This window comes from Cervus canadensis, chromosome 10, assembly GCF_019320065.1.
Source record: "Cervus canadensis isolate Bull #8, Minnesota chromosome 10, ASM1932006v1, whole genome shotgun sequence".
Lineage (NCBI taxonomy): Eukaryota > Metazoa > Chordata > Mammalia > Artiodactyla > Cervidae > Cervus > Cervus canadensis.
The window spans coordinates 22,859,319-22,884,690 of record NC_057395.1 but is presented as its reverse complement, the minus strand read 5'-3'; the positions used below and the strand labels follow the sequence as shown (position 1 = coordinate 22,884,690).

At 38.2% G+C, this 25,372-nt stretch overlaps 1 protein-coding gene across 1 annotated transcript in view; it reads left to right on the top strand.

Annotated features, from left to right (window-relative positions):
- The window catches only part of MALRD1 (MAM and LDL receptor class A domain containing 1), a 512,454-nt gene that overhangs the window by 325,390 nt on the left and 161,692 nt on the right, over positions 1–25,372 (top strand). The window contains exons 30-31 of the mRNA XM_043480161.1: positions 6,719–6,847; positions 17,279–17,440. Coding sequence (XP_043336096.1) covers positions 6,719–6,847; positions 17,279–17,440 — 291 coding nt within the window. The remainder of the gene's footprint in view (positions 1–6,718; positions 6,848–17,278; positions 17,441–25,372) is intronic.

The following is a 25,372-nucleotide window of genomic DNA, read 5'->3' as shown; positions in this document are numbered from 1 at the left end:
AGGAGGGAAGTATAGATCTTCACTATGTGGTCTATACATCGTGACTTCCTTCCAAAAATATTATATGGAAAGGGATAGGAAAAAAATTACAGTGGAGAAACATGACAAGAACTACATTAGCCAGGTAGACAAGGTCCACTTGAACAGTGACAAGTCAAGTAATAGTATGTACCTTGGTCATGATGTGATGAAAATAACACTTCTATAGTATTCCTCCCCTACATCCTTAATCCCATCTAAATTATAAGGGCGGGGGTTGGGAATCAGAGTCCAGTAGAAATCCTACAAAATACTTGACCAGTAATGTCTAAATTCTAAAAGTTATCAAAAACACAGAGAATCTGAGAAACTGTCCCAGTGAAGAGCAGCCTGAGGAGACATGACCTTACCAACTGAATAACATGGTTTTCAATAATGGGTCTGGCCATTATCATCACATCTTTTACGTACTTCATGTGGTAATATTCTGCATGAGAAGTAAAGGTGTTTAAAAATATCTGCCCATGTAAATTTTACTATCTGAAATCCCAGAGCATACTGAATATCATCACTTGAAAGAGATGATAAAATGAGTGTGTGCCCACAAATAGAGCCTGTAGAATGATTACGTTAAGTTCCGTGTAATGAATCCTGTGTGCAAAGCTATTTTACTCCAAATAAAAATTTATATGGGCAAGGATTTCTTTACTGTCAATTCTGTTACAAAGAAGAATGATGCCACTTTTCAATTGATGTCACTTTAGGTGGGGACAATGTATTCAGATCCACAGTGGATTAGTCCTATAAATTCCCCATGCTTTTTGTTGGATTAAATATTCACTTCTTATGGCTACATCATTTTGCAGACCTTTTCTTCTTTTGGGACTTTTCCATTTATTGTATTTTAGTTTTAGGTCTTTAGGGCTCTGTCAGTCTTTACTTTTTAAACTAAAATAAATATTTCTTCTGTTTCATATACTGTTTTCTGCCAGCCAGGGTATCTTCAACTTGCTCCTATGAGCGCCAATGTTCTTTCCACTCTCCTTCTCATTAACTACAGTATATGTGAGATTATCTTTCGTTTCATATATCTGTTGACCAGGTGAATAGGTACTGCTTTTGTCATTTTGACTAATGAAGAAACTGAAAATGGTTAAAGACAGACAAGACATGCTCAGGAAAATAATGTACCTCTTCTATTGACCATGCTGACTTGCCTAACACCAGTCTGACTGACCATACTCTTAAAGAACATCTACATTTCTTAGAATTGCAGTCTCTTTTTAATTTGTGCAACCCATATACCATAGATTAACCCCACCATAGAGCTGTCAGAACTTACACAGGGCAGGGTAAAACAGACTCTTGGAGGGCACAAACAGAACCTTGTGCACACTAGGACCCAGGAGAAAGGAGCAGTGACCCCACAGCTTGTCCGAGAGTGTCCAGCAGTCTCTGGTGGAGGCTGCTGCAGGGTAGGGGGCACTGAAGTGCCCCTTACTTTCATTACCTCCACCATAGTTTGGCCTCAGGTCAAACAACAGGGAGGGAACACAGCCCCACCCATCAACAGAAAATTGGATTAAAGATTTACTGAGCATGGCCCCACCCATGAGAACAAGACTGTTTCCCCCTCAGTCAGTCTCTCTCATTAGGAAGCTTCCATAAGCCTCTTAGTCTGTATCTGTCAGAGGGCAGACATAATGAAAACCACAATCACAAAAAACTAACCAAACTGATCACATGGACCACAGCCTTGTCTAACTCAATGAAACTGTGAGCCATGCCATGTAGGGCCACCCAAGATGGATGGGTAATGGTGGAGAGTTCTGACAAAACGTGGTCTACTGGAGAAGGGAATGGCAAACCACTTCAGTAGTCTTGCCTTGAGAACCCCAGGAACAGTATGAAAAGGTAAAAAGATAGGACACTGAAAGATGAACTCCCCAGGTCTGTAGGTGCCCAATATGCTACTGGAGATCAGCAGAGAAATAACTCCAGAAAGAATGAAGAGTCGAAACAATGCAAAAACAACACCCAGTTGTGGATGTGCTGTATAGAGCAATATAGCATAGGAACCTGGAAAGTTAGGTCCATGAATCAAGGCAAATTGGAACTGGTAAAACGCGAGATGGCAAGAGTGAACATTGACATTTTAGGAATCAGTGAACTAAAATGGACTAGAATGGGTGAATTTAACTCAGATGACCATTATATCTACTACTGTGGGCAAGAATCCCTTAGAAAAAATGGAGTAACCATCATAGTCAACCAAAAGCCTTAAATGCACTTTGGTACAATCTCAAAAGCAACAGAATGATCTCAATTCGTTTCCAAGATAAATCATTCAACATCACAGTAATCCCAGTCTATGCCCTGACCAGTAATGCTGAAGAAGCTGAAGTTGAACAGTTCTATGAAGACCTACAAGACCTCCTAGAACTAACACCAAAAAAGGTGCCCTTTTCATTATAGGGGACTGGAATGCAAAACTAGGAAGTCAAGAGATACCTGGAGTAACAGGCAAATTTGGCCTTGGAGTACAAAATGAAGCAGGTCAAAGGCTAACAGAGTTTTGCCAAGAACACATTGGTCATAGTAAATACCCTCTTCCAACAACACAAGAGAAGACTCTACACATGGACATCACCAGGTGGTCAACACCGAAATCAGACTGATTATATTCTTTGCAACCAAAGATGGAGAAGCCCTATACAGTCAGCAAAAACAAGACCAGGAGCTGACTGTGGCTCAGATCATGAACTCCTTATTGCCAAATTCAGACTTGAAATGAAGAAAGTAGGGAAAAGCACTAGACCATTCAGGTATGACCTAAATCGTATCCCTTACAATTATACAGTGGAAGTGAGAAATAGATTCAAGGGATTCAATCTGATAAACAGAGTGCCTGAAGAACTATGGACAGAGGTTTGTGACACTGTACAAGAAGCAGTGACCAAGGCCATCCCCCCAAAAAAGAAATGGATAAAGGCAAAATGGTTATCTGAGGAGGCATTACAAAGAACTGAGAAAAGAAGAGAATCAAAAGGCAAAGGAGAAAAGGAAAGATATACCCATTTTAGTGCAGAGTTCCAAAGAATAGCAAGGAGAGATAAGAAAGCCTTCCTCAGTGATCATTGCAAAGAAATAGAGAAAAATAAATGAATTGGAAAGACTAGAGATCTCGTCAAGAAAATTAGAGATACCAAGGCAAAATTTCATGCAAAGATGGGCTCAATAAAGGACAGAAACGGTATGGACCTAACCGAAGCAGAAGATTAGGTGGCAGGAATACGCAGAAGAACTGTACAAAAAAGGTCTTAACGACCCAGATAACCATGATGGTGTGATCACTCACCTAGAGCCAGACATCCTGGAGTGTGAAGTCAAGTGGGCCTTAGGAAGCATCACTATGAACAAAGCTAGTGGAGGTGATGAAATTCCAGTTGACCTATTTCAAATCCTAAATGATGATGCTGTGAAAGTGCTGCAAATTTGGAAAACTCAGCAGTGGCCACAGGACTGGAAAAGGTCAGTTTTCATTCCAATTCCAAAGAAAAGCAATGACAAAGAATGTTTGAACTACCGCACAATTACATTCATCTCACACACTAGCATAGTAATACTCAAAATTATCCAAGCCAGGCTTTAACAGTACATGAACCATGAAATTTCAGGTGTTCAAGCTAGATTTAGAAAAGACAGAAGAACCAGAGATCAAACTGCCAATATCCACTGGATCATCGAAAAAGCAAGAGAGTTCCAGAAATACCTCTACTTCTGCTTTATTGACTATGCCAAAGCCTTTGACTGTGTGGATCAAAACAAACTGTGGAAAAGTCTTAAAGAGTTGGGAATACCAGACCATCTGACCTGCCTCCTGAGAAATCTGTATGCAGGTCAAGAAGCAACAGTTAGAGCTGGACATGGAACAACAGACTGGTTCCAAATAGGGAAAGGAGTATGTCAAGGCTGTATAGTGTCACCCTGCTTATTTAACTTATATGCAGAGTACATCATGAGAAATGCTGGGCTGGAAGAAGCACAAATTGGAATCGAGACTGCCAGGAGAAATATCAGTAACCTCAGATATGCAGATGACACCACCCTTATGGCAGAAAGTGAAGAAGAACTAAAGAGCCCCTTGATTTAAGTGAAAGAGAAGAGTGAAAAAGTTGGCTTACAGCTCAGCATTCAGAAAACCAAGATCATAGCATCTGGTCCCATCACTTCATGGCAAATAGATGAGGAAACAATGGAAACAGTGAGAAGCTTTATTTTCTTGGATTCCAAAATTACTGCAGGTGGTGACTGCAGTTATGAAATTAAAAGCTGCTTGTTCTTGGAAGAAAAGCTAAGATCAACCTAGACAGCATATTAAAAAGCAGAGACATTATCTTGCTGACAAATGTCCCTCTAGTCAAAGTTATAGTTTTCCCAGTAGTCATGTACATATGTGAGAGTTTGTCTATAAAGAAAGCTGAGTGCTAAAGAATTGATGTTTTTGAACTATGATGTTGGAGAAGACTCTTGAGAGTCTCTTGGCCTGCAAGGAGATCGAACCATTCAATCCTAAAGGAAATCAGTCCTAAATATTCATTGCGAGGACTGATGCTGAAGCTGAAACTCCAATACTTTGGCCACCTGATTTGAAGAACTGACTCATTGGAAAAGACCCTGATGCTGGGAAAGACTGAAGGTGGGAGGAGAAGGGGACAACCAAGGATGAGACAGTTGGATGGCATCACTGACTTGATGGACATGAGTTTGAGTAGGCTCTGGGAGTTGGTGATGGACAGGGAACCCTGGCATCCTGCAGTCCACGGGATCAGAAAGAGTCAGACATGACTTAGTGACTGAACTATACCATAGATACTCTGGTCTATGCCAGAGTTTACTATAATTATACTATAATTCACTATACCATATGATTTCTCTCTTCTTTTTCTATTCTATATTGTTAAGGAAATAAGCCTCATTTAGTGATGAAGCCTCTCTTGGTCATTTTTTTAAAACTAAAGAACCAATTATTTAGATCATAAATTAAAACACATTTCCTCTGTGGAGTAATTATATAACTTCACAGCCTATGACATAGAAAAATAAAATAATCTCCAGTGCATAGACTTGCATACTGAACAGTGTCCACATACTGCTCTGGGTTAATAGTAAGTTCTCACTAATGTTAATGAAAGTTATGTGGCAAAGATTCTACATCACTCAAAGAACATAACCTTTAATTCTTCATGTTACTGATATCCACGGTCTGAATATTGGCTGTTCTTTTAGGTTCCCTCTCTTCAATCTTATATTTAGACTCCATTTTACTGGTAAATTGTTTCTGGAAATTATTCAGGTTTTAACTTATATTATGGAAATGACTCAAAGAGTATGGAAATGCACTTTTATGAAAGCTGCAGAGATTTACTATTTTCCTTCATGAAAATACTGCCTATTTTTGAGTGACTTACTCCCACCACAGTCACACTGGTCCAAACCCATAGTACTCTATGTAACAAAGGAATTGCTGAGGTTTATTTAATATGTTGAATTTGATAACAATAGCTTTAGACCTTTAATGTATATAATTTTGAAGCTATAAAGTATTATCATTAGACTTTGTGTCAGTTGAAATTATATGCAAACATGTGAATTGCTTGGAAAATTCTATGTTGATTTGCTTTTAAAAATTTTTTTTCATTTATTTTTGGCTGAACTGGGTCTTTGTTGCTGCCTGAGCTTTCTCTTGTTGCAGAGAGCCAGCTTCTCACTGTGTTGGCTTCTCTTGTTTCCAAGCACAGGCTCTATAGAGTATGGACTCAGTATCTACGGCACACAGACTTAGTTGTTCCATGTTATGTGGGATCTTCCCCGGACCAGGGATCATACCTTTGTCCCTTGCATTTGCCAGCAAATTCTTGATCATTAGACCACCAGGGAAGTCCATCAATCTGCTTTTCTAAGTCACCTTTAGATGATACCATTATACCTTCAATTATTATAACTAGCATTTATAAAGCACAAATCATATACTGAGTGCTGTATTAGGCCCAAAAAATACAGCAAAAAAATCCTGTGTCAAAAGAGCCTGGAGTCTGTAAGGACAGACAGATGTGTAAACAGCTCTTATACAAGGTGGTAAGCATTTAATATAGAAATAAAAGTGCTCTTAGGCAGCATGAAATAAGGAGTGTCCAACCTGAGGCTTGGATGGCAAAGAGAAGGTGAGACCAGAGTAGAGAAAAAAGTTGTTTCCTTGGGTCTTAAGATTGAACAGACCACTAGGACCAAAAGAGGGAATGATCACTACAGGCAAAGGAAGAAATATTTATGAGGACATGGCAAAACACAGAGCAAGTGGCATCTTGGTGAAGCCCTCAGTCCTAGGATAGAGTTTAGCTGCAGGTGCTTCAGAGAAGAGTTGCACCTGGAAAACCAAGCTGGAGCCTAAAACCAAAAGATTTTAAAGCCTTGATTGGGAGTTTGGGTTTATGTAATAGACAATGGTCAGCCCTTGATTGCTTAAAAGATATTTTCAAAGTGCAGTTTCTATTACTTGCTGAACAGTTCCAGGTGTGACTGAGAGATGAGGAGTCATCTAAAGTCTCTCTTGGGCAATGATTCAAATCTTGAACTTATCTAAGACTGTGGGATCTATAAAACAATTAAAAGGGAGCATTGAAATATAATGAAAGTATTACAAAATGATGTTTGTGATTGTTACTTTGTTTTTCTCCAGTGGGAGAGACTTCTGAGAGTTGCCCAGAAGCCACTGATTTTTTGTGCCACAACAAGAAGTGTATTGCATCCCACCTTGTCTGTGACTATAAACCAGACTGCTCTGATGGGTCTGATGAAACTCGCTGTGGTAAGTGTATTTGACTGTTCTAATGCTCCCAGTTCAGCACAGAGTTTCGCTGTATTAGTAAAGTAACTTATTGACATTGGTGAATGGGAAGAAATATTCTTTTCATGCACTAGAGTAGACTTAGAACATTCAAAATAATTTTCCAGCTTCTCTCTGAAGATATTTAAATAGAAGCCCTACCATCCTTTCTATCCCCATACTAAAAACTGCAGCAAATCTATAGCAAATTGTGTGACAAAAATTTCCCATTATGTCATTGTATAGAACTGTGTGCAGAATTAGAATTCAAACTGTCAGAAATTGAACTAGCAGTCTACATTTCTTCATCAATTCTCATTACTGTTTTCATTTCTCCCCCCCCCACACCCCACCAATGGCTGATTTTATAGATGAGGCAAAAAATGAGGACCTTGAATAAATGCTAGTTTAATGATTAATTTTATTAATTACATTGCACTGGAAAAAGAATGCATGAGCCACATTTTTAAAATTCAAACTTTAATTCAAATGATTTTTAAAGTCATGTATAAAGCCAAGTATGTAATTTTAAAACATAAGCACATACTTAAATCCAAAGAATTTTTTTTTCATATATCTTACTGATGAGAATTCATATACCACACAGGCTACCTGTTGCAATTAGCATTTACTGTGTAACAAAGTACCCTAAGAGTTAGTGGTCCAAACAAGTTTCATTTGGTTTGCAATTTTGTGGATCAGTAATTTAGGAAGGAATCAGTGAGGCAGCTTGTCTTAGATCCACATGGCTCAAACTGGGACATCTAGACCTGGAGGAGCGCTTCCAAGTTGTTGGTATCTCTTATTTATTTGGCACGTGTGTGCTCTTTGGTTTCTCCGTATGGATCAGCATGGAATCAACTTCTAGGGCAATTGGTGTGGCTTGGACTATCACAGGTTAGTCAGACATCTTTCACGGGGTTGGCTTTTACCATGTATTGACTGAAAAAATGAACGTGCAACCTGAAAGTTGAGAATTATGTTTTCTTTGGAGGACTCTAGTGACTCAGATGGTAAAGAATCTGCCTGCAATGTGAGAGACCAGGGTTCTATCTCTGGGTCGGAAAGATCCCCTGGAGAAGGGAATGGCAACCCCCTCAGGTATCCTTGATTGGAGAATCCCAGGGACAGAGAAGCCTGGCGGGCTACAGTCCACAGGGCCACACAACTGGGGGACCAACACCACCACTACTACTGTAACTACTAAATACTTCTACTGCTGCTAGTACTCCTTGGAGGACTCAAGCCTACAAGACAGCCTCTCAGATAGCCCTGAGCGAGTGTTCCCAAGAGGTCCAGAAAGAGCCAGATTACGTAGGAATTTTGCAACAAAGACAAGGTAGTCCAGACATCGGAAGATTACTGTTAATTAAAGAAAACCAGATATCTTAAGGAACTTAGTGCTTTTCTGTGTGTGGGAAGATGCAAGACTGTGGGCTCCCTGAAGTCACTCTTTTGATATCCATCTCAGCTCTCTAGGGTGCCACCTGTTTCTCCCATCCTGAGTCCCCGCAGGGTACACTGCTGTGGCGGCTGCAGAGGCCGAGGGCTTGAGGGCCGGCAGCCTGCTGTTTCTACCCCGAGTTCCCTCAGGGCTCACCATGGGGGAGGGGGTGGTGGCTGAGAGCTACAACATTCTTTGTTTACGGACGTGGCAGGCAACATTTTTCATTCACACATGTGAATGTTCCAAGAGCAAGCATCCCAGGAGTCTGTGGAAAAATAGCAAGTGTGTTTATGATTTCACCTGAGAAGTTTCAGAATGTCCCTCCTGACTCTTCCTAATGGTCATGCAGGTAACAAAGTCTAGACTAGATTCAAAGGGAGGAAGAGTGTAGACTCCACTTCTCAATGGGAAAACATCACACATGCACTGGGAAGGAGTAATACTCAAGCCGTGCTTAAGTGTTTTTTATTTTTAGCTCAGTATTGTTTTCAAGATGGTACAGTGACAATGCTTCTTCAGTGTTCATTTATCCTTTTTGGATCCCTTATTTTTTTATTTGTGGTAAAATATATGTGCAATAAAATGTACTAGTCTTGCCTTTCAGTGTTACGGTTTAGAGGCAGTAAGTATATTTGCATTGTTGTGCAGCCAACATCACCACCTATAACCAGAACTTTTTTTATCTTGAAAAACTAAAACCCTGTGCCAATTAAGCAACAGCCGTTCCTTTTCCCTAACTCTCAGCCCCCAACCACCACCCTTCTGATTTTTTTCTATTCACTTGATTACTCTAGGTACCTCATCTAAGTGGAATCACAGTATTTGTCCTTTTGTGACTGGCTTATTTCAGTTAGCATATTATTATCAACATTCACCCCATCTTTTCATTTTAAATCAAGCATAAAAAAGTGTAAATGGTTGGTACTTTTTAAAACTGTACTACTAATACTACAATATATAATCTTAATTTTATAAAATATTGTTTCCTCTATATTGTATATTTTCTCCAATGAAATTTATAATATATTAACTAATAGTTCCTAGTATTATTTTTAGCTTCTTTTACATGAATCAAATATATATATATATGTATATTTTAATTGGCTGTAAGGAATTGATTTCAATGGAGTTCTTTAACAGTGCCCTGAAGTATTTTGAAATCACCATTCTCCCCACAAGACATGACAAGTAGAGCTTTAATAATCACCAGTAAAAACATTAAAAATTTGGCAAAGTTTAAGAAGGTTCTAAAGGAAAAATAATAAGAATATGGTGATAGTGAGGTACATAATCCAGTGGGACAAAAGGGACAGCTGTTACATGCATATAGAAAATTTATTACAGATAGTAAATTATCTTTCTCTCATGTAAAAATATACATATATTGAGAATGTTTATATAAAAATTAAACTCTTCCATTTATTCCTATTCCTAAATTGGACTAGGAACCACCTTCTAAACACTTCAGTTCAGTTCAGTCACTCAGTCGTGTCCGACTCTTTGTGACCCCATGGACTGCAGCACGCCAGGCCTCCCTGTCCATCACCAACTCCCGGAGTTTACACAACTCATGTCCATTGAGTTGGTGATGCCATTCAGCCATCTCATCCTCTGTTGTACCCTTCTCTTCCTGCTTTCAATCTTTCCCAGCATCAGGATCTTCTCCAATGAGTCAGTTCTTTGCTGATATCATCGAAGTGGCCAAAATATTGCAGTTTCCGCTTCAACATCAGTCCTTCCAATGAACATCCGGGACTGATCTTCTTTAGGATGGACTGGTTGGATCTCCTTGCAGTCCAGGGGACTCTCAAGAGTCTTCTCCAACACCACAGTTCAAAAGCATCAATTCTTCAGTGCTCAGCTTTCTTTATAGTCCAACTCTCATATCCATACATGACTACTGGAACATAGTCTTGACTAGATGGATACCTTGTTGGCAAAGTAATGCCTCTGCTTTTTAATGTTCTGTCTGGGTTGGCCATAACTTTCCTGCCAAGGAGTAAGCGTCTTTTAATTTCATGGCTGCAGTCACCATCTGCAGTGATTTTGGAGCCCCCAAAAATAAAGTCTGCCACTGTTTCCACTGTTTCCCCATTTATTTGCCATGAAGTGATGGGACCGGATGCCATGATCTTAGTTTTCTGAATGTTGAGCTTTAAGCCAACTTTTTCACTCTCCTCTTTCACTTAAATCCAGGGGCTCTTTAGTTCTTCTTCACTTTCTGCCATAAGGGTGGTGTCACCTGCATATCTGAGGTTATTGATATTTCTCCCAGCAATCTTGATTCCAGCTTGTGCTTCTTCCAACCCAGTGTTTTTCCTGATGTACTCTGCATATAAGTTAAATAAGCAGGGTGACAATATACAGCCTTGACATACTCCTTTTCCTATTTGGAACCAGTCTGTTGTTCCATGTCCAGTTCTAACTGTTGCTTCCTGACCTGCATACAGGTTTCTCAAGAGGCAGGTCAGGTGGTCTGGTATTCCCATCTCTTTCAGAATTTTCCAGAGTTTACTGTGATGATAAAGCAGAAATAGTTATTTTTCTGGAACTCTCTTGCTTTTCCAATGATCCAGCAGATGTTGGCAATTTGATCTCTGGTTCCTCTGCCTTTTCTAAAACCAGCTTGAACATTTGGAAATTCATGGTTCACGTATTGGGTAAATGAAAATGAATAAGACATTGTATTAGGTTTCAGAAATTGACTTTATACTGTGGAAAAATAATTAGAGGGGAAAATATATTAAAATATGAAGTTCTTTGCTTTTTAAAAAGTTTGTAAATGAAAAGATCCCTGGTTATTTTCTTTAAATGTGACAGGTACTGTCAGGAATAAAGTTACTACCAGTTATTTGGGGAGTATATATGAAGAATAATGTGTATGTGTCTGTACATCTGTAGACAAAATATAAAAATAGACTTTTAAAACATAAAGAGTTTCAAGTCCTTTGGTTTTTCAGGTGTGACTGCTACCTATGCTCTTTCTGTTTCATTTATTTTTCTTCTCAGAGTACCTTACATGATTTTTATTTTTCCCACAGCTATTTGAGGTACTGATGTAAAACATACAAAGGCATTTTTGATTTTCAAAAACTGAAGTCCATTACATACCCATGTCTGTTAGTGTTACCCATGACTTTGATGGACAACAGCAGGAAATATTTGAATTCATTAAACTAAAAGAAATATGTTGAGAAGTGAACGGCCACTTTTCTTAAAACATCTTGATAGATTTTGTTCATATCCAAAAGGGACATTGTGAAGCACGCAAGGATATTCAGGTAACTTCACTGATTCTGCAAAGGCTTCCCTGTGGCTCATATGGTGAAGAATCTGCCTGCAATGCAGGAGACCTGAGTTCAGTTCCTAGGTTGGGAAGATCCCCTGAAGAAGGGCATGGCAACTCACTCCAGTATTCTTGCCTGGAGAGTTCCTTGGAGAGACAAGCCTGGTGGGCTGCAGTCCACGGGGTCACAAAGAGTCGGACACGACTGAGCAACTAACACTGATGCTTCAGATTGACTCCCTCAGTCTTTTGGATGTAGTAGAGGCATCAGCACGGGATTCCTGCAGGCAGAGGATCTACTGTGGATAATGGAACATTTTCAGAGTGACCTTTTAAGAAATAAGGAAAGAATTGACCTTTGTGATTATTAAACTGAAGTCTTCATTTTTACTTTGAACATCATTTCTTGGGCAATTATTTAAATTCTTAGAGACTCACTTTCCTTATCTATACAGTAGATATAATAACATACAGAGTGCTTTGAGAATTAAGTGAGATTATGTAAAGGATATATTTGTTCAGTCTTTGAGGATTAATGTTAGCTTCTTTCATACTGTTGTTTTTATATTCTCTTGAAATTTGTCAGTCATTGTGAATGCCTTATTTACATGTCCTTTATACTCATCAGACAATAAATGCAGCTATTCCTTATGACTAAATTTTGACTGTAGGTTATGAGCAAAGATAAATTTTTCTTTTGCATCTCTACCTCTTGTTGCAAAAATGCATAGTTGATAGGAAAGAAGAGCAATTCTTTTTAAAAGAAATAGTTACATTAGAAAAGATGTCCTTTTTTGGGGGGGGGGGGAAGGAATGTATTACCTGAAACATGTATTAAGAGTGCTTCATATTCTAGGCTAGGGAAGCAGAGAATGGGGCGGTTACATTCTCTCCTGTCTTTTGCAGTGATGAGCATCATTATCAACAGTCTTTCCCTCTGTACCCAGATTCTCCAAAACTCTTTTGAACACAACTTTCCAAGAAGCCATGTCACAATAAGGAGAAATTATTTAATAGTCCCATGTTATATATTGTTGTGTTAGTCACTCTGGTCGTGTCCGACTCTTTGTGACCCCAAGGACTATAGCCAACCAGGCTCCTCTGTCCATGAAATTCTCCAGGCAAGAATACTTGAGTGAGTTGCCATGCCCTTCTTCAGGGGATCTTCCCGATCCAGGGATAGAACCTGGTTCTCCCGCCTTGCATTCAGACTCTTTAGCGAGTGAACCACCAGGGAAGCCCATGTTATATATTATGGTGTTGCAAAATAAGGTGGCTATGTGGATGTGAGAATTAAAAATAATTAATGATGGAGCCATCTCTTTAATATAAGTGAGTTGATTAATGTTTGTACTGACCATACAACCATATGGCTGAATATTGTACCAATGGAAAAATGCCAGTTGTTTAAGAGTGTTAGTAATGCTTTGAATCCCTTCAAGGAACCATGATAAAGTTCACAATTTGGAAATTATTTTTTCTAAAGCCGTAACCATTTCAAAAATATTGATATGTATTAATCATCAAGAAATATTACAAATTGTTCATATCATCTATCATTCAATAATTAGTGTGGAATCATTATGGCTTACGTAATGCAGTTAATAATAATACCTGATCACATGGAAATGTTTATAGTAATTCAGTGGTTGTCATTGTTCAGTCACTAAGCTGTGTTCGACTCTGCAACCCCATGGACTGTAACACACCAGGCTGTGGTGGTAAACAACAATTAGGGTGACAATGCAAAATCAATAAGTAATAAGTTGCTAAATAAATAGTAACAACTATAATTACTGTAGTAAAACACACACACACACACATACACACACACACACACCTCGAGAACTGACATGATCTGGAAAGGGAAAGATAGGACCTAGGTTGGACTTTCAAGGAAAAGTATTATTTGGTAGATGGAATGGAGCAGAGAAGGTAAATTAATACACTTGTAGAGAAATTTGAACCTTGACAGGTTTAGACTGTAGAGCAATCCCTGCTACTTGCCTATCCATATTTTTGTTAAAAAACAGAATTCCAGTTTTACTTGGGACAGCATTATAACCAGCCAGATGCTATCCTCTCCATATTCTTTGTAGCCACTAGAGGCCCCTGAGATATACATGGGAACTGTGGGAAAGTGTCACTTTCAAAAAGAAAAAGCAACAGAATGGGCAAAAAGCTTTTCTCTTCTTTCCTCTTCCCATTCCTTTCAATGCCGTGAATATTTGTGGCTCTGGGAAGTACAGCATCATCTTGCAACCATGAATGAGCATGAGGATGACAAGATGACAGTAAGGAAGGCTGGAAAATGTGTGCTTCACTCTGCACACTGGAACTACCACCGTAGTGCTCCAATACATTGGCCACCTGATGCAAAGAGCTGACTCCTGGGAAAGATTGAAGGCAAAAGGATAAGGGGGCAGCAGAGGATAAGATGGTTACGTAGCATCACTGATTCAATGGACTTGAGTTTAAGCAAACATTGAGAGATAAGTGAAGGACAGGAGAGCCTAGTATGCTGCTGTTCGTGGGGTCACAAAGAGTCAGACTTGACTTAGTGACTGAACAACAGCAGGATGCCAACCTTATACTGACACCTTCCTGGCCTGTTGCTAATTGAGATAAATGAATTCTTGTCTATTTACGCTATTATTTGGGTTTTCAGTACTTGAAACTGAATGCATCTCTGATACAGACAATAAGGAAAGTGTATTTTCTTAAATGGCAAGAAGTCCAAAAGCAATTTAGAGTTGGTTAATTTAGTAACTTTTGTCATCAAAAGTATAGAACTATATGCCCTCCGTAATTCTTTAAGTTCTGCCTTCTTCAGATAATGGACGGTCTTATAAAGTCAGCTCCTCTTACGCATCTTTGCAATGATATCCTAGAAAGGACAGATAGATTTTCTTCCTTTTGGTTTATTTTTAAGAATAAAGAAACATTTTCCTAGGTGTCTTTTTCCTAGTAAGTCTCATTGTCAGAAATGTATCCCAGGACTGTCTTAAACCAGTGAAGACAAGGGAAGTTTGAACATTACATCACGATCGCTTAGATAAACTGTGAGCCAACTCTGGAGCGATGGGAGCAGCTGTGTGACTCTTCAGACACTTTTGACTCTTCAGACACTCTTCATAAAACTTCAGTTCTTCACTCAATAAAACCGCAGTTATGTCCTGAAGAAGAGAGAAAAGGAAGGACTGACACGTAGCATCCAATTGCTGGAGAGACTATGCAAAAATAAGAGAGTAGTTTAATATAAAAGTTGAAAAAATGTCAATTTTATTCAAGAAATAATTTACTGAAAAATTTTGTAGAGACAGTTTGAAGACAAGACAAATTTCAGCCTTAAAAAACTTGCATCAACAGAAAGGTTATTGTACTCAGGACTAGAAGTCTTGAGGGCATTTTCAAATAATGTGAACACCTGACTATTTTGAGCAAGGGAAATAACAGAAGAGAAGTCTTAAAGATGATTGATGGATTTTGAGTTTATGAGGTTGATAAAATGAAGGTTACAGTAAAGAAAGAGGCTTCTTAACTTGGCAGCTTGAACCAATGGAACTAGAACAGCGACTGTGGAGCTGCAAAAAGGAGTGAATTAAACAAGTTCTCGAAGGGAGAATATACAGATGTTGGTAGATTAGATATGTAAATAAGAGTGCAAAATCAAAAGATAACTTCAAATTTTGAATCTTTAGAAAGAGAAGATTCATGCTATGATATAAATTAGTTTCAGAGTAGAACCCATTTGGAGGGATCAATGATGAGTTCATTTTAGGATTGTTGGCTTTTAGATGACAATCACATATTCCAAGCAGAATATTCAACAAACATTTGTAGAAAAACACCTGCATTTCATTCTGTGGATTTGTAGATCATTTGCACAAAAGTGTGAAAGCCATGGGAAATAATGAATGAAGGTATACAGAGTGAGACTTTTAACATTTATGTGATTTTTTTTTTTATTTAACATGAGGGGCACCCTAGCTACCTCTGTAAGGTGAGAAAGGAATTAGTAACGAATGTGTGTTTGAAAGATGTGGAAACTTTGTATGACTTTGAAATAAATGAAGCCTTGGAATGCTAATAGCAGTGCTTGATAAACAGTTGATTAGCAAGATTAGCCCTAGAAAAGGGAAAAGTAAAAGTGACATAATTTAAGTTAGAGAGGCTGAAGTGTAACAAAATGAATCCTGATCATGTAGATATCTTAAGAATCAAATATAAAGTTTAATATTAAATAGAGTAGAAGAATTAGGGCAAAGGTGATCACAGAGAATAAAAAAAGGATGTAGAATAATTATTGTTACAGAAATACAGTAGAACCTGTATGTGACTTCATTCTAATAAACACACAATGGCTGTCTTTTCTGTAACCTTGGAAGATTCTGGATGTTTGCAGTTGGTTAGCTAAACACTTGGAGAAACAAATTCCTCACTTTTATCCATATTGCGCTAAGTATGGTATAGACCTATCTATATCAAATAATACTGGCATGTAAACATAAAAAGGATATACAGTGCCCATAAATAAATATGTAAAAACCAATGGATCATAAGTCATGGAGAATGAATGAAAAAAATGTACACAATTAAAAATGATTCTAGTTTATAGAAATAAGATGCAATCATGCCTGAGAAGTAAAAGGCTGATATTTTATGAAAATACTCTGAGATCCAGAAAGTTTTCTATAAAAATAGTAAAGCTTTGAATACCTAATGTTTGGCATCCACTTTAACAGCAAGTTTTCCTGTGACAATGTGTCTATACATGCTCATAATAGTTTTATGTTAAGAAAAAGTTCAGAGTGAGAAATCATCTGGAGAAGAACTGTTAAAATAATACAAATTTTGTCTTTCAAAAAAGAAAAAAACAGTCAATGACAATCTCAGTTGATTCATACTGATTAAACCATCCAATAATTCATTCTGTCTCTGTAACACAGTTTTACAGTGAATGCTCAAAAATAATAACTGCTATGCAAAAAGAAAATTAAAGAAAAATGAAAGCAGATATCAGGGTGTTATGATGGCACTTTTCATAGATGACTAACTAGTAGACAATCAGTTATTATCTAGTAATTTTTCTCATTGTGAACAACTTAATTTTTTAATGAGTTACCAATCAACACTTTTAGAAGAGAACTTCTTTTATTATTTAGTGACTGGCTCTGAAATGTTTATGTGGGTGATGGGTATGGTAGCAGAGAGGGTTTGCATCCTGTTTACTACTTCTCCCAAAGGCAACTTTTATTTAATTATTGACTTTTCCTCTCTAATGGTCCATGCTGCTCAAGCACTACAGTGGACAGAGGGACTGCATTAATCATCCAGACAACTGGAAATATTGATTTATTTGACCTGAATTATCTGTATTGTCATAATGTTATATACATTCTTCATGTATAGATACAGTTTTATCTCTCATCTAAATGTTACTAGTCAATCCATGTAAATCCTTAATGGCTAAATGACAGTATTCAAGCACTTCTAGATTCTGTGATAAAAAAAGCTTCAGTGTACAACTGATATTTCCAATGAATACAAATGCCATGGTTCTTTAAATTTTTAAATAATATAATATGCAACTAATAATTTCAAAGCATCACAAATGTAGTGTAATATCAAGTGTGACATACATTTCCAGAACACTCCATTGTTGTTTTTGTTTCCTTAGGCCAGTATACAGGCACAGCAGGGAGCTGCAATTTTGAAACAGCTTCAGGAAACTGGACCGCAGCTTGCCATCTTACTCAAGATTCTCAAGATGACTTGGATTGGGTCATTGGCAGCGAAATTCCTACAGAAGCATTGAGTCCAGACCCTGATCACACACCAGGTAAATCTAGGAGACATAGCCAGGCCAAAGAGTTCACTGGCTGGTAATCTGCTTTAACTATTTGAGTGAACGTCAGAGTGCCTTCCTTGTGTCTTTGTGGAGATAGAACTCAGTGTCCTTTATGAAAAGAGAGTTAGTTCCCTCTGGTTATTCCCTGAATTACTTAACAGACCTAAAACTGATATTGCTACAACAAAGAAGTCCCTGACTCATATTTTAAGAAACTCAGATTTTATTTATGGTACCCCAAAGGCCCAGGGTTTCTCTGGTGACTCAATGGTAAAGAATCCACCTGCCAATGCTGAAGATGTGGGTTCAATCCCTGGGTTTTAAAGATCCCCTGGAGAAGGAAATGACAACCCACTCCAGTATTCTTGCCTAGGAAATCCCATGGAGAGTGGAGCCTGGGGGGCTGCAAAAAGAGTCAGACACAAGTTAGCAACTAAATAACAACAACAAAGATGACCTTAAAATTTCTTAATTGGGGCAGGGACAAGTAGGGGATGTTCAGATTAACGCATACAGTAGACAAAAGAATACAGTTGGCATGCTACCACAGTGATAGCCAGCTGGCCATCAGTTTCATTCCAGACCCTCTGAAGTACAGAGGTAGCGATTTAAAAGGTAAGCGATGATAGAAGGAATGAGCATCAGTAAACCCTGAACAAGTTTTGCTTCCTGCCGGTGGCTTGAGAGTAAAGTGATCTGAAATGGTTTACAAGTAACAGAGTCAGAGAAGAAGTAAACGTGTATTCTCATTTGCTTTCAACCTGAAATTTTGCCTGACGCTTAACACTTTTCTTAGGAGTCAAACTTTCTTAGGAATTAAAAATAACCTTTTTCAGTGATAAATTTTCTTAGGGACAAAATTATTCTTAGGGTTAAAATCTAGCTTTCCTTTGAGGTAAAAAAAATCATCTTAAAAATTGTGATGATTAATTTTATGTATCATCTTGGAGGGTGTTTTGGGATGAGGTTAACATTTAAATTGGTGAAACTGGAGCAGGTTACACGCCATACAGTGGGTGGGCCTCACCCAATCAGTTGAACTCATGAATAGAACAAAAAAGCCCAGCCTCTCTGAGCAAGAGATAACTCACCAACAGACTGCCTTTGGACTTTCACTGCCCTCTTGGCTTTCTTTCTGCAAATATGGGGCTTGCCAGCCTCCATAATTACATGAGCCAGTTCCTTTAATAAATGCCTTGCTATGTTTATACATATCCTATTGGCTATGTTTCTCTGGAGAACTCTAATTAATACAACATTCCCCAAAATAATTGAAGCATAGGCTCAATGAAAAAGAACAAGATTACATGGAATTAAAATAATTTTTCATAGAAAAGGTATTCAAGATTGGCTTAGCCATTTTATGTCCAATAAATGAAAACAGTATTTTTATTATTTATATATTCCAGACAGATTGAAAATATCATGATTTCAATTACAGCTTGGATGTGCATTTTTGTTTAAAGCTGTTTCCTAATTCAGCTTCACGTTGAATATTTCTATTCCTTTTGACCTGTCAAATTGTATTTCCTCTGCCTTTCATCAAGTTTTTATTTCCTTGAAAAACAGATGAGATTAGTATATACCAGGTGATAGGTTAATGGAACAGGATAGAGAATTAAGGCACTTGGGTAAATAATTAGAAGAGTTTAGTATGTAACAAAGGTTAATTCACTGGGAAAAAGATGTATTGTTTAGTGTGATGCTGGCATTGCTAGTTATTTACCTGGAAGGAAATGAAATGAAATTCTAGTTTTTCTTCTAAATATTTCATATACAACCACATATTCTAAATGGATTAATAATATAAATACAACAAATTAAAATAATAAAATTCTTGCAAGAAAACAGGGTAAGCTATGTGCAATTTAAAGAAGTATCTACCTTCCAAAAGCTACAATAAATAAATAAACCACATGTATTTAAAGATATAAAATTATAACTATGGTCTAAAAATTTCATAAACAAAATCAACAGGCATATAATAGATTTGAAAATTCTTTTCTTTTCATATTGCAAGTACATAGGTAGGTAACTCTTATAGACTTATTAGAAATGGTAGTTTTACCAACCAGGGAAGATTTGCATAACCAATTCACAGATGAACAAATTCAAATAATCAACAAATATATTAAATGATGCTCAAGTTTGCAACTCATCAGAAAAATACAAATTAATAAGGTGGGAAGGGATTTTCAGAAGCCACTCACAGATGACTGAGTGATGGAATTGGGGAAAGAGGGGAAAGACACTCATTCATGGTTGTGGGAAATTTTCCATTTTGGGAAGCATTCTGTCCATATAGAAATATAAAGACCATTATGTAAGCATATGTATATAAGGATATTTACTTCAACATTGTTTGAGGTTGAAAAAATGAGAAGTAACATAAACATGGGGCTTCCCTGGTGGCTCAGATGGTAAAAAATCTGCATGCAATGCAAGAGACCAGAGTTCCATCCCTGGGTCGGGAAGATCCTCTGGAGAATGGGATGGCTACCCACTCCAGTATTCTTGCCTGGAGAAGTCCATGGATTGAGGAGCCTGGCGGGCTACAATCCATGGGATCACAAAGAGTCAAATACAACTGAGTGACTTTCACTTTCAACATGAGTATGCATCATTTAATCATTCACTTGTTCATTTATTTATCCATTTATTAAATGCCAAGCAGCATTCTAGGACCTGGGAAACATTAAGTGGATGAAACAGACAAAAATCATCACCACAGTGGAGTTTGCATTCTAGAAGGGGGAAACAGTAATCAATAAACATATAAGTAAAAAAGTTATATGGTCAGTTAGAGGAAGAAAGAATAGAAGAAGTATGTTCCTGAAGGCTAGAGGATGGATTGGGGGAGGGTTGTAATTTAAATAAGCTGGTCAAAATAGGCTGCATTGAGAAAATGCCATTTGAAAAATGACTTAACAGAAGTGAGAGAGTGATACAGGTAGGGACCTAAGGAGAGGGTGTTCTAGCCTGAGGAACAGCCAGTGGCAAACACCCTGAGGTCAGGGTATGCCCAGTGGGTGTTTTGGTAATCTAATTAATTGCTGTGAAGCTTCCCTGTACACTCTGTGATGTTTGGCAGTATCCCTGGCCTCTACCCAGCTAATACCAGCATCACTCCTCTCTCCAGTGTTGAAAGCTCAAAATATCTTTAGAAATTGACAACTACCACCAAGGGACCAAAATTGCCCCTTGTCAAGAATCTAAAGGAATAGCCAAGGTAGTTGATTCAATCCACAGAGCACGATATCATGCAGCCGCTAAAAAGAGTGTAGTGCCATACAGTTGACTTGTAAGGATTTCCAAAAGATATTCTTAAAGGAGTGAGATAACATGCAAAATGATTATATGATGTGATCTAATATTTCTAAAACAATGACTGACCCCCTCTTTTCTGTGCATACATTTAACTCCAAATGTAAACATTTATAGAATAACAATGTGAACATGGAAAAGAGGATGAGAAAGGATATACATTCATTTACTAACATGAATTATGTAGATGGGTGATAGGGTTGGAGTAGAGGAGAGGAAGAATAAATCCAAAAACAAAAAGAATAATTGAAACCATGAATGACACCTCAAAAGAAACGCTAGCATACATGATAGCAACACAATTATGTGTTTGTGGAAAATGTGGTGAATATTTTTAAGTTTTACTCCGTTAAAAAATCTGAGCTATTGCATTTCACCCTTAATATTTATTTTTTTCTTCAAGAATTCTTTTCTTGAATTTTACATTACTGAAAATACATTTTTTCTAAAACATTTTAAATAAGCAGAAAAAAGAAAGCTCTAGTCATTCCAGTAGAGTAGTATAACTACTTTTAAGCTTCATATATGTGTATCCTGCCATTCTTTCTTAATGTACACATTGACCAATTAAGTTTCTACTTGATTCAGTAATTAAAAAAAAAACATAGTGTGAGCAAGTTTATCTTATGCAGTACATTTAGTAACATAATTGGAATTATATCATAGTATTCTACTTGTGTATATCTCATGATTTATAAAATTATCTAATGATAAATTCTTCAGTTCAGTTTAGTCGTTCAGTCGTGTCCGACTCTTTGCGATCCCATGAATCGCAGCATGCCAGGTCTCCCTGTCCATCACAAACTCCTGGAGTTTACTCAAACTCATGCCCATAGAGTCGGTGATGCCATCCAGCCATCTCATCCTCTGTCGTCCCCTTCTCCTCCTGCCCTCAATCCCTCCCAGCATCAGGGTCTTTTCCAGTGAGTCAACTCTTCACATCAGGTGGCCAAAGTATTGAAGTTTCAGCTTCAGCATCAGTCCTTCCAATGAACACCCAGAACTGATCTCCTTCAGGATGGACTGGTTGGATCTCCTTGAAGTCCAAGGGACTCTCAAGAGTCTTCTCCAACACCACAGTTCAAAAGCAGCAATTTTTCACCGCTCAGCTTTCTTCACAGTCCAACTCTCACATCTATACATGACCACTGGAAAGACCGTAGCCTTGACCAGATGGACCTTTGTTGGCAAAGTAATGTCTCTGCTTTTTAATATGCTAGCTAGGTTGGTCATCACTTTCCTTCCAAGGAGTAAGCATCTTTTAATTTCATGACTGCAATCACCATCTGCAGTGATTTTGGAGCCCCCAAAAATAAAGTCTGACACTGTTTCCACTGTCTCCCCATCTATTTCCCATGAAGTGGTGGAACCAGATGCCATGATCTTAGTTTTCTGAATGTTGAGCTTTAAGCCAACTTTTTCACTCTCCTCTTTCACTTTCATCAAGAGGCTTTTCAGTTCCTCTTCACTTTCTGCCATAAGGGTGGTGTCATCTGCATATCTGAGGTTATTGATATTTCTCCCGGCAATCTTGATTCCAGCTTGTGCTTCTTACAGCCCAGCGTTTCTCATGATGTACTCTGCATATAAGTTAAATAAGCAGGGTGACAATATACAGCCTTGATGTACTCCTTTTCCTATTTGGAACCAGTCTGTTGTTCCATGTCCAGTTCTAACTGTTGCTTCCTGACCTGCATACAGGTTTCTCAAGAGGCAGGTCAGGTGGTCTGGTATTCCCATCTCCTTCAGAATTTCCACTGTTTATTGTGAACCACACAGTTGAAGGCTTTGGTGTAGTCAATAAAGCAGAAATAGATGTTTTTCTGGAACTCTTGACCCAGCAGATATTGGCAACTTGATCTCTGGTTCCTCTGCCTTTTCTAAATCCAGCTTGAACATCTGGAAGTTCTCAGTTCATGTATTGCTGAAGCCTGGCTTGGAGAATTTTGAGCATTACTTTACTAGCGTGTGAGATGAGTGCAATTGTGAGGTAGTTTGAGCATTCTTTGGGATTGCCTTTCTTAGGGATTGGAGTGAAAACTGACCTTTTCCAGTCCTGTGGCCACTGCTGAGTTTTCCAAATTTGCTGGCATATTGAGTGCAGGACTTTCACAGCGTCATCTTTCAGGATTTGAAATAGCTCAACTGGAATTCCATCATATCCACTAGCTTTGTTCGTAGTGATGCTTTCTAAGGCCCACTTGACTCCACATTCCAGGATGTCTGGCTCTAGGTGAGTGATCACACCATTGTGATTATCGGGGTCATGAAGGTCTTTTTTGTACAGTTCTTCTGTGTATTCTTGCCACCTCTTCTTAATATCTTCTGCTTCTGTTAGGTCCATACCATTTCTGTCCTTTATCGAATCCATCTGTGCCTGAAATGTTCCCTTGGTATCTCTAATGTTCGTGAAGAGATCTCTAGTCTTTCCCATTCTGTTGTTTTCCTCTATTTCTTTGCATTGATTGCTGAGGAAGGCTTTCTTGTCTCTCCTGGCTATTCTTTGGAACTCTGCATTCAAATGGGAATATCTTTCCTTTTCTCTTTTGCTTTTCACTTCTCTTCTTGTCACAGCTATTTGTAAGGCCTCCTCAGACAACCATTTTGCCTTTTTGCATTTCTTTTCCATGGGGATGGTCTTGATCCCTTATTTCCTAACATTTTCAGTATAATAAATATCACAAGAGTCAATATGCATTTAGATGGAACTTTTTTCTTTTAACCTTTTCTGATAGTCTCTGAGGATAAATATTAGTTTCTCTTCCTTGAGAAATTATGAGAAATAAACCGATATTTATTTGCTACTAAGATCTAGAGGAACTCCTCTGGTGGCTCAGACGGTAAAGCGTCTGCTTACAATGTGGGAGACCTGGGTTTGATCCCTGGGTTGGGAAGATCCCCTGGAGAAGGAAATGGCAACCCACTCCAGTACTCTTGCCTAGAAAATCCCATGGATGGAGGATCCTGGTAGGCTACAGTTCATCGGGTCGCAAAGAGTCAGACACGACTGAGAGACTTCACACAAGATCCAGAGAGTAACATTTAGGTAACTAATGCCCAGGAGTTCTTTAGATAACATCTGTAGCAGTCTTTCCTCATCTTAAGACAGCATTTGAAAACTACCGAGCATGTCTGCTTGTATAATATTACTAGTGGGACAAATTATTGTAGGCTCAGTTTAGGGAACATGAAAAAGTATAATGGGCTACCCTGGTGGCTGAGTAATAAAGAACCCATCTGCCAGTGCAGGAAATGAGGTTTGATCCCTGGATTGGGAAGATCCCTTGGAGTAGGAAATAGCCACGCAGTCCAGTATTCTTGCCTGGGAAATCCCACAAACAGAAGAGCCTGGTGGGCTACCATCCATGGGATTGCAAATGAGTCAAACACCACTTAGCAACTAAACAACAAGAAGAAATATAATAGTTAACATATAATATAGTAATATATAATACAATATAATATAATCAGTTCAATTCAGTTGCTCAGTTGTGTCCGACTCTTTGCAGCCCCATGGACTGCAGCATGCCAGGCTTCCCTGTCCATCACTGACTCCCAGAGCTTGCTCAAATTCATGTCCATCAAGCTGGTGATGCCATCCAACCACCTCATCCTCTGTTGTCCTCTTTTCCTCCTTCCTTCAATCTTTCCCAGCATCAGGGTCTTTTCCAATGAATCAGTTCTTTGCATCTGGTGGCTAAAGTATTGGAGTTTCAGTTTCAGCATAAGTCCTTCCAATGAATATAGAGGACTGATTTCCTTCAGGAAATATAATACAATATAATAGTTTAGAGAAAAAGAAGTATAATCGATAGACATGGGAAAGCTTCCATGCATTGTCCCAAAAGACAAACACAAGTGATCTATTGATCCTTTTTTATGTAACATTTAAAGAATATTAATGGTTATGTTATTTTCTTTTTTTTTTTTAACTTTTATAGCTAGTGTGAGTTCATTAAAGACCACATGAAAAGTCTTCCATCTGGTTCTTTATGCAGTATGGTATACAAGTCATGTTGTTCACAGATAAGGAAAAGTAATCATGTGGACAGAACAGTTTATTATCCTCCCTGGTAATCACTGTGCGAGACAGTTTATTTTTACTGAGTGCTCTTTTCAAAGCGGCCTGATTATATCACCAGGCTACACCACTGCAGCTCACTCAACTTGTTTAGGCATCATTGAGACAATGGGCTGCTAAATAGATTGTAAGGACATTAATTAATGTTGACCCTCTGGGAAAAACAAAATTCTTTATGAGAAGGCCAACAGACTCAAAGAACCCACAGTCTGTTTCTAAGCATCACAAGCTTGCTGTTAATTAAGCTGCGTTTATGGATCTTTTCACTTGTTGTTACCAAGATGAAGAATTAGATACATAAGGAGGGCATTCTCAATGTCCATCACAGACCTATTATGAGTCTTTTTGGAGCCATCACCAAAGTTGTAGAAAGAAACTGCAAGCATTAATCCACTTTCCAGTCTACACATGAATAGTGTTTGGACTGAGTATATATGAGTTTTAATGGCAAGAATGACATTTGCATGACATAAATTAACAGAGGCAAAATGCAGAAGGCTGCTATCTCTTTTTTCCCT